The sequence below is a fragment of the Lissotriton helveticus genome, chromosome 4_1, assembly GCF_964261635.1.
Source record: "Lissotriton helveticus chromosome 4_1, aLisHel1.1, whole genome shotgun sequence".
Lineage (NCBI taxonomy): Eukaryota > Metazoa > Chordata > Amphibia > Caudata > Salamandridae > Lissotriton > Lissotriton helveticus.
The window spans coordinates 1,176,893,253-1,176,910,045 of NC_136063.1; the positions used below are offsets into that span (position 1 = coordinate 1,176,893,253).

Below are 16,793 nucleotides of genomic sequence, written 5' to 3' on the forward strand. Positions count from 1 at the left end.
TTGAGGCTCAATGGGGGAAAATTCGACAGATTGGGCTGTCCTGCGGCCGACACAGAAGAGAGTGGCCCTGGGTTAAACACTCCCCCTAACACTGCAGAAGGAAAAGTTGCCTGGATGCTTTTGATCTTATTAGCAAAAAAGCTTGCCAGTTGGGTCACCCAGGGTTCCGAAAAGTAACACTTAGGAGTGATGGAGGCCGGCGATGTGAATTCCTTCACCACCAAAAAGATTTCTTTACTGGTATTAGTGGCCTCCTCAATCCTCCTGGCAAAGTAGGCTTTCTTTTCCAAGTATATTTCCTTGTGATAAGCCTTAGTGCAATGCCTATAGGCCTCCTTCAGTGATTCCAGATACTTTGATCGCCATGCTCTTTCGGCCTTCTTACAAAGCCTACGACTGGTATTAAGCGCTGGCGTAAACCACGGTGCCGAGACAAGAGAAGAGTTCTTAAGGGCCCGCTCAGGCAGCACCAACTCCCTCAGGCAACGCGTGAGCTAAGTTTGGAAGAGGACAAGATCCTCCTCTATGTCGCCCGTCAACGAGCAGGGGTGATTCGACAGATACTGTTCAATCATGTCCGGTGACACTCTATGGAAGGCGCGGGGTGTCTGAGGCTGACGCCCATTGTCACTGATGGTAGAACTAGTTTTGTACTGAATATCGAAGGTCACCAGCATATGGTCAGACCACAGCACTGGTTGAGGGGGGGCAACTACAATATGAGTAGTAGAAAAGATTTGGTCCAGCGTATGCCCCTTGTTTTGGGTGGGGGACACCAGATAGGGCAGTAAGCCCAGGGGTTTGGTGGAGTCTAAAAACTTGATGGTGTCCGCAGCATCTGCTACATCAAAGTGGATGTTAAAATCGCCTAGGAGTACGCAGTGTTTAAACTGCACTCTCATTGCTGAAATCACTGAGTAAAGTCCCTCATGAAAGGACCCTATGGGACCCGGGGGTCTGTAGACCAGCAGTCCTGTGCAGGATTGGGCGGGTGAAAGTGTCAGACAGAATCCCAGCGCTTCAGCCCCGTCGATGTCCTCCGTTGGTATCATGGAACATTCAAAGCTTCTGTCTATCACCAGTGCCACTCCCCCGCCTTTGCCCGAGCCCTGATCTTTCCTCAGCATAAAATAGTTAGGGGGCAGGGCGTTGGCGACATCCGGCCCTGATGCCTCGCCAAGCCATGTTTCCGTCAGGAAAAGGCACGCAGGTTTGGGATCAGATAGCAGGTTAAACAGGTCCTGAGCATGTTTGCTCACAGACCGAGTGTTCAGAAGGGCACAGCTGAAAGTGCGTTCAGAAGGACCCGGCCCATGCGTTGGAGCACCAACGTGCCCCAGCTCCACGGAGTCCCTTACCGGCAAAGCTTCACTCAATGACCATCCACAACCGGCGCAGTGAAAAATGCCCTTGAAACAGTGACCCTGAACTGAACAGCTCTGTTTCTGAGCCGTCTCAAGCTCAGGAGATGCGCCGAGGAGTACCTGCATATTAGTCTCTGGGGCTGCGTCAGGAAGTCGCCTGCCCATCCGCCCCCATTCCCCTCCGGGACGCTGACGGGCGCAGACGGGCTTTTCTTAGGCCTCCTTTGGCGTGGGTAAGGCGCGTCCACTGATCGCATCTGCTGCGCAGAGCCATCCCAGTCTGAATTTATAGTCCTGCCCGTGAGGCAGCAAGCCTAGTCAGCCAACTAGCAAGCCTGCCTCACCCAAGATGGCCGCCGGACTAGTGCGCAGCCTCCCCGTCCCTCAGTGCCCCTCAGCTCGTAGTCAGCTGAGAGGGGGGCGCCCAGATCTAACACGGCGAAAGGGAGGCCAGGAAGAGCGGCGCGATAGTCAAGGGTGACAGGTAGGTGCTCGTCTGCCCCCAAAGAAGAAGTTCAAACAGAGTCCTCATGCCAGTGAAAACACAGAACAGAGAGAGATCTCCTGGCTTTTCGCCTCAGGAGAGAGAAAAAGGCAGAGAGCAATACACTTTAGAATAATGGCACGGGCCAAATAAACAGTGCAATGCAATTTAAAACACAGAGCAAATTACATTGTGGATTTTTTAAAAAGCTCAATTCGTGCAGCTCGCTCCGCCAGGCATCCGCCACGGGAGTCGTGCTGTAACAGGTCTGACCAGAACCCAGTAGGGAAACTAAATGTATAGTCCCGCCCGTGAGGCAGCAAGCCTAGTCTGCCGACTAGCAAGCCTGCCTCACCCAAGATGGCCGCCGGACTAGTGCGCAGCCTCCCTGTCCCTCAGTGCCCCTCAGTTCGTAGTCAGCTGAGAGGGGGGCGCCCAGATCTAACACAGCGAAAGGGAGGCCAGGACGAGCGGCACGATAGTCAAGGGTGACAGGTAGGTGCTCGTCTGCCCCCAAAGAAGAAGTTAAAACAGAGTCCTCATGCCAGTGAAAACACACAACAGAGAGAGATCTCCCGGCTTTTCGCCTCAGGAGAGAGAAAAAGGCAGAGAGCAATACACTTTAGAATAATGGCACGGGCCAAATAAACAGTGCAATGCAATTTAAAACACAGAGCAAATTACAATGTGGATTTTTTTAAAAGCTCAATTCGTGCAGCTCGCTCCGCCAGGCATCCGCCACGGGAGTCGCGCTGTAACAGGTCTCTGGGGGCGTGTGCATACAGCGATGGGCACGGTATTCCGACATTAAAACGGCATTCCAAAAAACAAAGCCTTCACACTACTTCCTTGTGGGCTTGTGCGTTCTGCTGGGGGCGTGGCCATACAGCGATGGGCAAGGCATTCGCGCGGCATTCGTGGAAAATGGGCCGCAAATCCTGGATGCGTTATGGAGCCGCCACACACCAGAACAGATTGCTACGGTGCTCAGGCGGTGGCTGAGATGAGTCAGCGTACCAGCGGTGCTCTGGCGGGGGCTGAGGAGAGACGGCGTACCAGCGGTACTCAGGCGGGGGCTGAGGAGAGTCGGCGTACCAGCGGGGATAAAAAAAAAACAGGCTGCTCTTTCACAAACGCGGAGGTCGCATGCAAGCTCTCACGCACTGAACTCTCAAGAGGCTGAGGAGAGTCAGCGTAACAGCAGGGATACCCGGACAACGTCGGGACGGGCTGCTAGTATATATATATATATATATATATATATATATATATATATATATATATATATATATATATATATATATATATATATACATATATATATATATATACACACTGTGTAGTTATAAATGAGTTCCCATAGGAAGAGTATTTTTTTAGTTGCTAATAACTTTGCTGCATTTTGCAAAATCTTCAGAAAACTTTCCCCCTATCTCAGGTCCTTTCTGGGAAGTTTCAGAATGATTCATCAAGCAAGGCCAGAAAGAAGGGGGATCTCAAAACACAATGCACCGAGTGTCATATGCTAATTATTATTATTGTTATTGTTGAAGGAGCATCAAGACTAAGTCAAGGCTTCACCGCTTGTGGGTCATGGCCCCTCCTCACACTCACACTGATAACAAATAGTATGTTAAATTCTGCACATCTGTAAAAACTCTGTATTGTGCTGAGAGTTTGTTTCAGTGTCTGTTTTTATAGCTCATGCATATGAAAGAACAACATGGCATAAACCATATACCATTATATTCATTTTCTTTACCATTCTTGAGGAGGAAAGGCTAGCATGAGCATGGCCTCTTGTGAGTCATAGACTGATGGCCCTAGTTTCTTTGCTTTTTTTTAGCCGCCATGTCTCTGGATTCCCTCTCATAACAGTGGCGTGGCACCTGTCCTCAGGATCAGGCAACTTCATAGGGGAATAGGGCACATTTGGAGACAGTTCTGCCTTACTAATCATTTACAGGAGAATTAGACACATTAACCTCCCGCAGATAGCATTTCTAAACAACTAACATCATAGGTTTTGAAAGTTAACCTTCCTCACAAATGGAGCCAGTGCTCTCCATATCTCATTCATTATTTTTGTGTGTGTATCTATGGTAGACTGACTTTATAATATATGTTGTATACAGACATTATTTTAGTAAAATAATAGTTTTTTTATTGTACCAAAACAGGATATGGTTCACAGTTTGCAAAATCTTTGTGTGCGAGTATAAACAGATAAAAATGCAATAGAAATTGTTTATATGGTCAGTTATTGTAACTCTGATTTCAAGGCATGTTACCAACAAACATTTTTAGAGGTGTCATTACTCTCGCAATGATGTCTCGGCATAGTAGAGTGTGTAGAGGGACTAGCTTTGCGGCTGAGACCGCTCTCTGTAATGATGAATATGCATAGTAGGGTGTGTAGAGGGACTGGCCTCTCCTTTCAGACATGTCTCTCAGATGTCAGGTGTGTAGAGCAGGGTGTGCGGAGGGACTGGCCTCTCCACTGAGACCTCTCTCTGTAATGATAGGTGTGCATAGCAGGGTGTGGGGAGGGAATTGGCTCCCCTTTCAGACCCCTCTCTCAGGTGACTGGTGTGCATAGTAGGGTGTGGGGAGGGACTGGCCTCTCTGGCCTCTCTGCTGAGACCTCACTCTATAATGATAAGTGTGCATAGTAAGGTGTGTGGAGGGACTGGGCTCTCCTTTCAGACTTCTATCTCAGATGATGTGTGTGGATAATAGATAGTTTGGATGAGGCTTTACTCACAACTTTTCTCAAACCAATGAGCATAGATAGTGAGTCTTATAAACACCATCTCCATTAAGTCTCCTTCAGACATTAACAAGTTTACATAGCAGAGTGTATTCAAACATCACCTAATTGTTTCTACTTTTCATGAACCTGTGAGTCTGTAACATTTAAAAAAAAAGAAAATGAACCATCTGTTTTTCACAGTACTTACCTATTACACACTTTCTCTGAAAATATGCCATAATAGAAACACTATTGTCTTGAATAAAATGGTAATTCTTATAAATGCAGACAAAATTAGAGCCATTAATTAAAACAGAGATTAACCCCTTCCATGCTCATGACGAGCTCAGCTCGTCATGAGGCACAGTGCTCCTGTGCTCATGACCACACCCGTTTTTATTGCTGTCCAGCACAGGAGGGGAATCGCACTAGCAGCTTTTTTAAAACACAATACATCATATAATCATGTGACAATAAATAAATACTAGGCATACTATTTAAAGGAGCGTTGGTGTGTTCACCACAACAGACCAGAGGAAGGAGGCTAAGAGTGGAAACGCAGTTGGTAAATATGCTAAAAATATATTGAGGAATGCCATCAAGGCGTTTCTCTTTTGAAACAGAAGTGTAGCTTACAGCGAGCATAAGCATGATAGTAAAAGAAAAGGATTGTTTAGCATATTGGCGCGAACCATGCTTTTTAAATGGAATCGTAGCTGAAAGTGCACATAAACATGACATTTAAGGACAAAGATTTTTTAACATATCAGCTCAAGCCGTTCATGGTGTTCGTGTTCCAAACAACTAACCAGGGAAACTGGCAACGAGGCAACCCTTTGTATAAAGGAATGGGCAGTTTAAAAGTGCAGAGGCATGACAGAATAGTTAATTATTTTGAACAAGTTATCTCGCCAGTGCCATCCATGCACATAGTATGAGCTCATACGCTAGAGATACAGGAGATTTCCTCAGAATTTTCACTGTAATAACTTGGAGCCAACAATATCTTCTAGGAATAATAGACGTGGTGTCTTTATACATGTCCATAAGGCATGAAGTGGGTCTGGAAGCTTGTAATTACTTCCTAAAGCTGCAAAGCATTACAGAACTCAAACATACGCAAACAGCACAATGGGGTGGTGGGAGAGAACAATAACGTGGAGTGCAGACAATGAAGATGACCTAGAGCGAATCATTTTATCGGTACGCTATATTGACGATCTGTTTCTTGTATGAAATTGCATGGCACAGAACAGGATTTTCATGAGTACTATTTAAAATTAAACAGCAACCAAGTGGGCTTGTCATTTACGTGTACCACAAGCAAGAAGGAAATTGATTTTCTAGATACTAAAATCTTCATAGAAAATGAACAGTCACACTCCACACTATTCAGGAAAAAGACTGCAACCAACAGCATCCTTCATGGGACGAGTTTTCACCCGAAACCATTGATGAAGAGTATCCCATACGGGGAATTCATGCGCATGAAGAAGAATTGTTCAAAAAAAGAGGATGCAGAGGAGAAAATTCAGGAAACAATGAGCAGACTCGGGATGAGAGGATATAACGAAACTATACTCAAAAAATGCAAAAGACGAATTGACAAAAAACCGAGAGAGGAAACACTAATTCCAAAACCAAGAACTAATGATAACAAAGAACAGGGGGCACCTAGATTTGTCACCACATACAGTAAAGAAAGTGGGAGAATTATTAACAAAATCAAAAAATACTGGCATCTAATCTCAGGGGACCCAGACAAAGGGAAAATCTTGGGGTCTAAACTGGCAGTTACCTACAGAAAAACCAAATCCCTGAGAGACTTACTTGTCAAAAGCCACTTTAACCCCTTCCGTGCGGGGGTAATTCCCCCGCTGTGCTGGGGGGCGGGGGGGGTGCGTGCACAGCGCTCCCATGCTCATGACGAGCTCAGCTCGTCATGAGGCACGGCGCTCGTGTGCTCATGACGAGCTGAGCTCGTCATGAGCACACCCGTTCCCGTGGAACGCTCAGCACAGCAGGGGAATTATCCCCACGTGTGAGCGTTCCATGGCTCATGACGAGCTGAGCTCAGCTCTTCATGAGCATCGATGAGGCTAAAGAAGATCAACGAACCAATTGGCTAACAGACCAGCAAAAGGGTTTCAGATAATGCAACTCTTGCAAGGCCTGTAAAATAGGGAAAAACGTGACTACAATCATAGAACCCAACGGAAATTTGATTATCATTGATCAGAACATCTCTTGTATGTCTAGGTTTGTCATCTACATAATAGAGTGCAATTGTGCAATGAAGTATATTGGCAGTACGACCTGCATGTTGAAAAAACGCATTCTTGAGCATATTCGTGCAGTGAAGAATGGGGATATGACGTAGGCCACAGCAAAGCACATATCCAAATTCCAAAGAGGAGATTGGAGAGCAATGAACTATTATGGAATCCAAATGATACCTCAAGGAGAGCGGGGAGGAGACAGAGTGAAAAGCTGCACCAAATGGAGTCATGCTTCATCATGAGACTCAGAACTAAGACCGCCAGAGGCATCAGTAATGATGAGGAACTTTATGTAAACCTTGATAAACTTTAGTAATGTAAAAATTATGAATTGAACTGAACTGCGATGACATACTCTGAAAGTGCGTTTCTCATACATGGGTACTATACCACACACAAGACACGAATATGATAGATCTTTGGCTGATACTAATAAGGGGCACTAAAGCACTGAGAAAATGTTTACGATAATTAAATGTATGAAGCCAGTAATGCATTAACATGGAACACACAGGTACGATACCAGTAAATACAATCATTATAATGAAGGTTAATAGAAGCAACTGGTAAAAGTAGAGCGCGTAAGAGATACAAACAAATGGACGATGTAACATGTTTAAGACACTATGTAAATACCTGACAAAATGCGCACGGTCTTCTGTGTAAATAGTATGTATAAAGTTTAGTGAAAACACTACATTTCCCACAATGCCCCCTTTAAGGCTAAAGTGGGTATAAAAAGTGTAACTAAAGAAGGACTCACTAACCGTGAGAAAAGCCGTGGGAGGGCTGAAACACGTTGGTTGGAGTGTTGTATATATATACACACACACACACACAAACACACGTATATTCACATATATATTTATATTTATATGTGTGTGAGTTAATATATTTATTTATGTATGTATATTTATCGATATATATAGACAGAGATATATACACACACACATATTATTGGAGGCAAACCCATCCTCTTTTTTAAATCCTTACCCGCCTTTACCACTACCCCTTCTGAACCCTAAAATCACTTCACTACTTTTTATCTCTACCCATCCTTGCACCGTAAAATATCCCTGCTACCCCTTATTCCTACCCAGCTGTGTGGTACAGGTGCTGTATGGTAACTGGTGCATGGTAAAGGTTAAATACTGCTTTGCAGTAGTTCTCAATGCACCACAAATGGAGTGACTAAGTGAATTACATTTTCAGAAATGTAAAGAGAGTCAATATTTTGGTTTGTTCTCAATGCCATAGCCTATTAATATAAATTAATAATTGTAGATGCTTGCAAGATGGTTGCAGTTGTAGTCTTAAAAATGTGCCTATTGCCAAAGGCTGTCTGCTAAGCTTCATTGTCTTCTACTTGTTTACCACAGTTAACCTGCAGCGCTGGCTTCATGAATACTGCAGCCGAGGAGAGAAGGTATGAGAACCAATTTGCCTGACACTATTATTTTGTGGTTGTAAATATTGGATCCTAGTGAAGAGACCGATATAATAGTTTGCTTTTCATAAGGCTCATGCTTTCCATGGCTAGTAGTCAAAGCCGAGGGAACAGAACATCAAGTTACTCTCTTGGTTACATGTTCCTGGTGTGCAAGTAAAGGAGGAAACAGCAGAGTCTGGGGTGAGCATTGATGTGCAGTCATGTCAACATATTGCAAATTTACACAGCTCCTCCTATACTTGCATACCAGTAGTGGCTCATACCCTAGGACCCAGAGTAGCCCAGACACACGTTAGGGTGGCCAGTTAGGTGTTAACAGTAAAATGTGGGGTTGGGTTGATCGGACAGCGGGAACACACACCTGTCTAATATTTATGGTCTGTGAAAATCTTGTTGAGATCAGAGAAACGTCTGCCCCATTGGGGCAGACATCTGCCCTATCAGAGAACTAGAAAAATAATGAAGCAGCGTCCAGGGAATCACTGTTGCAGTAGGTCACGTGCTCATACTGCCAGACCAGTCAAGAGCTAGCAGAATCATCCAGCCACTCCAGCAAATTTAAAAAGGTGGCTCTAGTCACAGCACCGCCACACTATAGATCACACTAAATTGGAACTAGGTGAACCTTCACAGAATGAAACCTTTGCCTATCTCTACTCATGGATGTCTTCCCCCAGGTGTTCAAAGCAAAAGGTGGAGAATTATAAGTGCAAGGGAAATCTCCTGTTTGGTCCTGCTATGACCTTATAAGTGCCAGGCCTCGAACACCTGCATACTACACAGCACCACATAGTGTCATTTCATGTGCCTCCAACTCATATACTCAAGCTCCATTTCCACCATCCGACCCACATGTAAACTACTCCCACTCCACCATGTAGAGCTAACCCATATACCCTCATTAGCATTGTATTACCTGCATCAGACAGAAAATACACTTCATATTCATTAAATCTCACTCCTCAGTCATGCACACAAATCTAGCAAACACCATCGTCTCACACAATTTTGACTTAATTTTCATTGAAAAGACAATTCTTCTCCACTGACACCCCCATCCTCTATGTCTTCATCATTCATGTATACAGCATCCAACACTTTGAGCAAAGCAAGGGAAAGTATAATGATTAGTCACCACCATCATCTTGGCTCTACATATTTAAGCGTCAGGCAACTTTTAGCTTGTTTAAGCTCCTCCTCCACCATTTACCAGTGTCAGCTATGTAGATCGCCCCATCCCCCTGATGTACCAGTTACCCAGCATGAACTCATACTTTACTTTTGAGATATCCAACCTCATCCCATCAGCAGTAAACGCATATCCAAGGAAGTTTGAATCCAGAAAATGCAGGAAGAATATAAGACACCAGTCCTTTGCCTGCTGCCCATCAATGATCTGGAATGCAACCCTCGCCCCGATTTGATAAGCTGCCTTTCCCATTCACTTCCAGAATGATCTAAATGTCTTTATTACCCCATGAACTTCCCACTACCCTAACCCTTCTGTATCCTTTCTGTAATGTCCCTTCTCCGAATCTTAACCCACTCTATACATTACTTTGAAGACAAGTTCATGCTATAGGTAACCTTCTGGAATTTCAGGAACCTGAAGGGCATGTAGGACTGCATAAGCAGAATACAATTCTATGTCTGGATTCAACAATTGAGCGATTACGGAAATAATGATAACTGTGTGAAGTCTGGGCATTGGTGTGTTGTTTAGGCACCTAGTAAGTCCTAAATTATTTTGAGAGACACATCAGGCTAAGATTACAAACCAACCTTTAGTAGAAAGATTCTATTGTGCCTATTGCTGGTGAGGTCCTAAATTAGTGCAAGAGATGAGCAGTGACAACTTGACTAGACTGTACTACTCTGCCCTCCTTTTTTATTTAGACTGGGGCAGAATCTTTGTAGATTCTCTAGAAGACAGGTTTATCCTGGCACACAAGCAAGCAACCAAGGAAAGTGGTTCACAAGGCTATGAATGGGAGAAATACAGCTCCACGTGGATCAGCATGAGAGCAGAGTAGAGATCAAGTCCTACCTGGTTATCATTTCCCCTCAATTTCTGAGTGACTTCCTCTTTGAACATGCTATGTTTCATGCATCTCCTGAACCTGTCTGTGGAGAATCTTGATATTTTTGTCAGTCATCAGATCACTTATATCGTGAGGACATGCAGGTTCTGCAACTTGTCCTCCATCCATTAGATTTTCAGACTGCTAATTGAGGTCCTAATCTACGCTTAACCTACTGTCACTTGGTATTGTTTAAGGATAATATTGCAAATTAACTTGAAGCTTAGCGGCAGTGGGTATACATTTCCAAATTGTAATGGAAGTGACTGAGGTGGCTATGTTTTTCATTAGTTTCTGGGCAAACAAAATTATCCCAGTGCTCTTCTCCCTGGATATTGATGTTTCCTGATTGAGAAATCTAGCTAGTCCTGCCAGTCAGTCATTCCTTTCAAGATTTATTGAAGACAGAAACTTGAAAAAAGATTATTTTCCGTTTGATTGACTGTTCCCCGTATTATCCGTAATCCATCCAATGTGGGATTTGAATGTTGTTTCAAAGATAATTCAATAGCCTTTACTAGAGGTCTAGTCTGCTATCAGTTTAATCTAAAGTATCGGGCATAAATAAACAGTGTACCTGCACATAACATAGCCTCCTGCAGTTTTCCTTGAAAGTAAATACATCTGTCAGTCCCGTTCAGGTTCTCTTTCTCTGTGTTTTTTTTGGACTTCCTGATACATTAAGAATGCCTGCCCTTTACTTTTTTCCCAAACGGTTGTTGGCACAAATAAGACCTTTCACAGTCCTAATGTTAAGTGTACCTCGTGTCTATGCCAGCCACGCACACACATTTGTCTATCAGATAGACTCTTCGTCAGTCATGATGGTCTGACTCCTGAGATGAAGACTCTGTTATTACTCCATGCAGAGCTATCCTCCCCCACAGAGGTATGTTCTTGTGAAGGTGATCTGGCAGACAAGCTCTTGAGCCATTGCTCTGCTTGGGCAGGGGGTACGAGGAAGCATCTTTGGTTGAACCTTAAATCTTTTCCCTGCTAACACCTATTCTCAATGACTTTCCTAAACCTCAGAACCTTCATATGTGTGAAAGGAATGGCAGACGCAGAGTGTAGCAGTAAGGTCAACTTCTTCCCTGTAGTGTCTTCAGTTCTCCTGGTCGTTTAGCCACGGTTACTTTAATAAATTGTCCATCATCTTTTCCCTTTAGTCTGTGTTTGCTTATTTTCAAATAAGAGGCAAAGAAACAGAACTGGAGCGGAAAGGATAGGGCACAAGAGTGGTGGGGCAAAATACAATGTGTTTTTAGTCAGAAAATATTTAAATATTTTAAATAATATAAAATGTAATGCATATTAATATTTCAATATGAGACAATATTCTTTGATCTCTTTAATGCAACAGAAATAAGTGAAATATCTTCGCAAATGAATGTAAAACTAGCTGTGCTATTTTAAATGTAGATTACAATTTAGTTTTCTTCTTGTTTTAAAAACTAAAAATATTTTTGTGACATATTCAAGATGAGGATATTTTACTATATGTTTTTGGGGCATGAGGTTGCACCCTGGTCAAAAATCTGTCGAATCCCTCCCCAGTGTATTCTGGTAAAGGCAGTTCCAGGTAGTCTCTAACTATTGTAGTTGTGGTGGCTTGAGTGTTGAAGCGCAGCCAGCACTGGATTTGCCGGATTGAACTGAGGAGGTGTGAGGCACACTTGTGGCCAGTATGCATCTTCAGCCCCTATAAATGTCATTTGGGCACCATTGTATCAGCTGTATTTCACGTACTTGCAAAGGTGTGTAAGCGTTGTCCCTTTAGTTATGTTTTGATTTGTGTGTTTTTTCAGGACAAATGCTGCAGTAACTTTAATAACAAGCATTTGGAAAACACTTGTCTCCAGCTGTCTGATGGGGTACCTCTATTTACCAAGGATGACAAAAGTTTCTACGCGCAAGACATGTGCTGCTCAGAGGGGCATGTACTGAGTGGTGATACAGGGCTTGAGAGTGGCCACAGTGAGTCCGAAGATGTTCCAATATCCGCATCCACTAATTCCTGCAAGGACCAGCCAAAGCACCTGCCTACAGAAGACGAGTATGTGGATCGTGGCCATCAGAGGTTCTTTTGGTCCACAGCTGTCATGGGCCAGCTGGAGCATCAGTCTGCACCTCCCTTTTCTGAGCCGCTGGAGGTTGGCGAGAATGATTGCTTCAGCCAGTGCTTCATGGGCACGGAATGTTTTTTTGACTCTGAAGATAGCCACAGCTCAGATCATTCCTGTGGAGCCGAGTATGCTCATCCTTCCTCAAGCAGTTCAGTGCAGACGGCTTGCAATTGCATGGGTGCATTTCATGGTGCACAAGGCACAGCCGTGGCTGCCTCTTATGCTAACCTTGACATGTGCCACTCCTATGATGATCTGCTAAGGGACTCTTACAGTAAAGAGATGGACCATTTTGACATTGGAAATAAAATAAGCAGTGAAGCGCTTGAGCATGAACATTACCCCAGGTATGCCTGCGAGTCAGATGGTGTATGTGCTGATGAGGACATTTCAGCTAATGGTATCAGGGAGAAGTCTCATAGACAAGACAGTTCTGAGACAAACCATCCGAGCACAAAACGGAGCACCTCCCAAGCAAGCAGCACCTCAAGCAGCTCAAGTTCTGTATCTCCAACACCGTCTGGTAAGTAGTAAAATGGAAGGTTTGGGAACATTGCCAGATGTGGTGTTCACGTGGATGTTGATTCATCTAAATGTCAGCGATAGCTGATGTGGCCCTGATGACATAAAATGGGTAACCGTTTTCCCTTTCTTTTCCCCTTATTGGCTTCCTATTAGCTGATGAAGGAGTAGAGAAAATCCAAGGAGGGAAACTAACAGAAAATAAACAGCATTCCTAGATTCCTGTGTGCTTTCAATGCCTTCCTCTGTCTTCAGGACTTCTAAGACGAAGGCTAGCAAGGTGACTGCTAGAGGTAACAGTGGTCGTTTATCGACCAGAGAAAAGGATCCTTCCATATTCAACAAATGCAAGTTTTTTTTAGCCTTGGTTGAATTACTGTAAGAGAACCGTGGTTGCGCACTGCTTCTCATTTTCCTGTGGAAGCAGTCCAGACTCCAGGCCCAGTAAGGTTACACAGAGGGCAGGACACTTGTGAATTGACTGCAAGATGTTTCCACTTCAAGGGTTTTCCTATCAATCTTCAGACTGCATAGCGAATTGACTAAAAGTTTCTTCCAGTGATCAGGCACTCTAAAATATATAAATATATATGTTTGTATTATAGTCATCTGGAAAAACGAATGACAGTGAGGCTACTGGAAATGTCTCAGACAGACTCCAACTACTTTAATAAGCGAGTGCCCTGGAAACTGTTAGTCTTGGCTGCCTTTCCGGGTTTTGTAACTGAGTTGAACTTAGCGGCAATTGCAGGGACCACACACTGTGTAAAATAACTGCAAGAACACAGGGGAGGTGTCCAGCCTGAGGTTTTCCCTTGGCTTTCACTTGGAATGCTCAATGATAGACAACCATTTCCTTAACCTCCGAATCACAAGCTACTTCTTTGCTCTTGCAGCAGTGTCCACACTAGCCTGTTTTTATGAGTTCCTGGTCTACATCTCCCAAATTTACTTGCTGTTTCAATTAGGACATTCCTTTTGCTGGGATTTTCCTAGTAACCATCATTATTTTTTTCTTTTTTTGCAATTACATTTTAATTTGCAGAATATACATATTTGAATTCTTTTTCCCATATCAAACCAGTCAAAAAAAGCAAAGTAGGTTTTTGGCGCTTCATTATTTCCATTTTGTTACGCTAGATGGTGTATTTATGATCTAGTTACAGAATGTAATATTTGAATAAATGGTGTCCTACGCTACTTCTCTGAGAGCTAACAGAATAAAAGAAACGGGAAACAACCATGCTAGTCCTTTAAATTCAACAACAAGGGCCTTACTCCTCTTATTTCCCTGCATACCTTACAGTGCTCTCATCCAAAAACGTCATGTTTCTAATACCCATGAAGTACTATAGTGGCCAGAGATGCAGATTACTTTTGGGAAAAGAGGAAGAAAGTAAACCAACGAATGTAACAAGGAAATGTAATGACTATTAGATAAATCACTTACTTAATGGGCAGAAATGAACTGCTGCCAAAAGCGAAAGAGCCTTGTCCTCAAAGCCTTCTACTCGTTAGAGAACCATAAAGAAGACAAAAAACAGGAAGACACCAAAAAAGTAAACCATCCATCACTGGACTACAAAGTACACTGACAGATAGAATACCCTCAACCTTCAGCAGTTGGAATGTCTGGAACGATCAATCACTGGGTAACACTTAAAAAGCACCCAACAAAGTATACAGATATATGTAAAACAATGTCTGGCAGTACTCCAACAAAATACTTATGATCTGAGTAGAAAGGTCGTCCACCCACAGTGAAGCAATCTGATGGAAGAAATGATAGAGACGCTGTTTCCCACACCATCCACCCTTTAGGACCTGATAGACCAGTCATCTCTCTGCATGACATGAGGCACTTGATTATGTCAAGTGAACTTTGCAGGAGAATTTTCTCGATACACGTAGGAAAACAAGCATTTATACAGAGATTTGCAGAGAAGTTTATGAGCCACAGCCGAACAAGAAACACCTAAAAATCTGAAAAAGTAGAGACCACCCTAACAGGCCAGCAAACAATGCTAATTATGTAATGCAATAAATCAATAGAACAAGACCTGAATGGACTCGATTTGATTTTGATTTGAAAAACTTTATTTGGCTGCAATTAGAAACATTAAAGCATACATAAATACACATAAAAGTCAATAAAATGCGTAAAATACATTAAACAGAGGAGGGAGGTGATCCCCTACCTTTTATTTTTATGTAAAGTTCATCAACCGTGCATGAATACCTCACCCTAGATCAGGTGTTTCCTTAATTGACAACTATTTATGAAAAAAAACACATACAATCTGGTTTGATCACAGCTTAAGTAAAACGTGTGGTGCCCTGTGAACATACAGCAGCGCAAAGAAACAAAGCTAACACAAGTACAAGTCTCTTCATATGATATTTGTTGGAGATAATAATAGGATGGTGAGCAGTGCCTTATATTTCTAAGTTTCATGAGTCGTACTAGGAAGTTTTTGGTGTATAGTTTGTAAAAGACGAAGAAGAAGAGAATTGACTGTTTTGAAACATTGTTACACGGGCAAGCTCTAAAAGCTAGTTTATGCTGGTACCCCAAGGGGAAACAGTGAATACTTGACTGTGCCAGCTCTAAACCGAAATAGCAAGGAGCGCTTCCAGTTCCCTCTAGTCTGAAATAAACGACTGTCGAAAGTGACCTCAGGATTTCGGCATAAATAACTGGCAACAGTTGTTGTGTCGGATTTGGCCATGACCCTGTTCGCTTGCAGCTGGTCTATCAACACTGTGGAAACCTGTTTTTTGTCAAGAGCGGTGCTCTGTCGAAAAACATGCGAGACATACCAATCACTTCAAATAATTTTTTTACATATTCTAGCCGCGGGATGGACAAGCTCTTTTCGCAGGACAGGCAATCTGTAATTATGTACCTTATTAAGGATGCTTCCTCAGTCTGCTAGATAGAAAGCCACTGTTTGGAGTGTCAAGTACGAATAAAGCCCCTCAAGTAGGTTAAGCCCAACTTGTTGTGACTAATGAACTTTAAGGCGGATATAGGAAGAGCTAAGATTCTCCTTTAGGAATAGTTTTATGCTCTCAAGACTGCCATACATTTGACGACCCTCCCCAAACTCCTGTCCCATAAGTGGCTATCAGGGCACATTGTGCAGCATATATCTGTTGGAGGGGGCTAGAGACCATCCACCCAAGGGGCGCGGGAGACTGGAAAGCGATCCAAATGCGCTTGACAATTTTACCCTGCAGCATGATATATGCGGGGCCCAGGAGCCTGATGAGCTGAAGGTAACACCTAAATAAGGAATTTGTTCGTACATTATAAGGTGTCTGAGACAACTGTGAATTTTTAAATCCACGATCGCTCAGGCCTGCATATCATTATGAATGATTGTGAAACATTGGTTAGTAAGTCAAGACTAGCAATAAAGTTCTCAAAAGTGTGAACCAGCACATGCAGCGCCTTTGGTGCACTGGCCATTAGCACTGCGTCATCCAGGTACATTCGTGCTACAAGAACGGTGCCATTTATCGTTGGGACTTCCGAGGTGCTCCGTACTAAGTGTGTGCTGAGGTTGTTGATGTACAGAATAAATAGCAGTGGGGCAAGTATGCAGCCTTGTTGAAATTCATGTTTGAATAACATCCAACACCTCACCATTTTTACCATGTCTCGCGCTGTTTGTGTGGCTTGAGAGCTGCATGTGTATAAGTGTCTCATCAATTTCCATTTCCTGAAGGAAT

At 43.3% G+C, this 16,793-nt stretch overlaps 1 protein-coding gene across 1 annotated transcript in view; it reads left to right on the forward strand.

The window, feature by feature from the left end:
* Positions 1-16,793, forward strand: part of TNFRSF11A (TNF receptor superfamily member 11a) — a 295,953-nt gene that overhangs the window by 177,882 nt on the left and 101,278 nt on the right. Inside the window, exons 8-9 of the mRNA XM_078687767.1 lie at positions 8,259-8,305; positions 12,219-13,059. Coding sequence (XP_078543893.1) covers positions 8,259-8,305; positions 12,219-13,059 — 888 coding nt within the window. The remainder of the gene's footprint in view (positions 1-8,258; positions 8,306-12,218; positions 13,060-16,793) is intronic.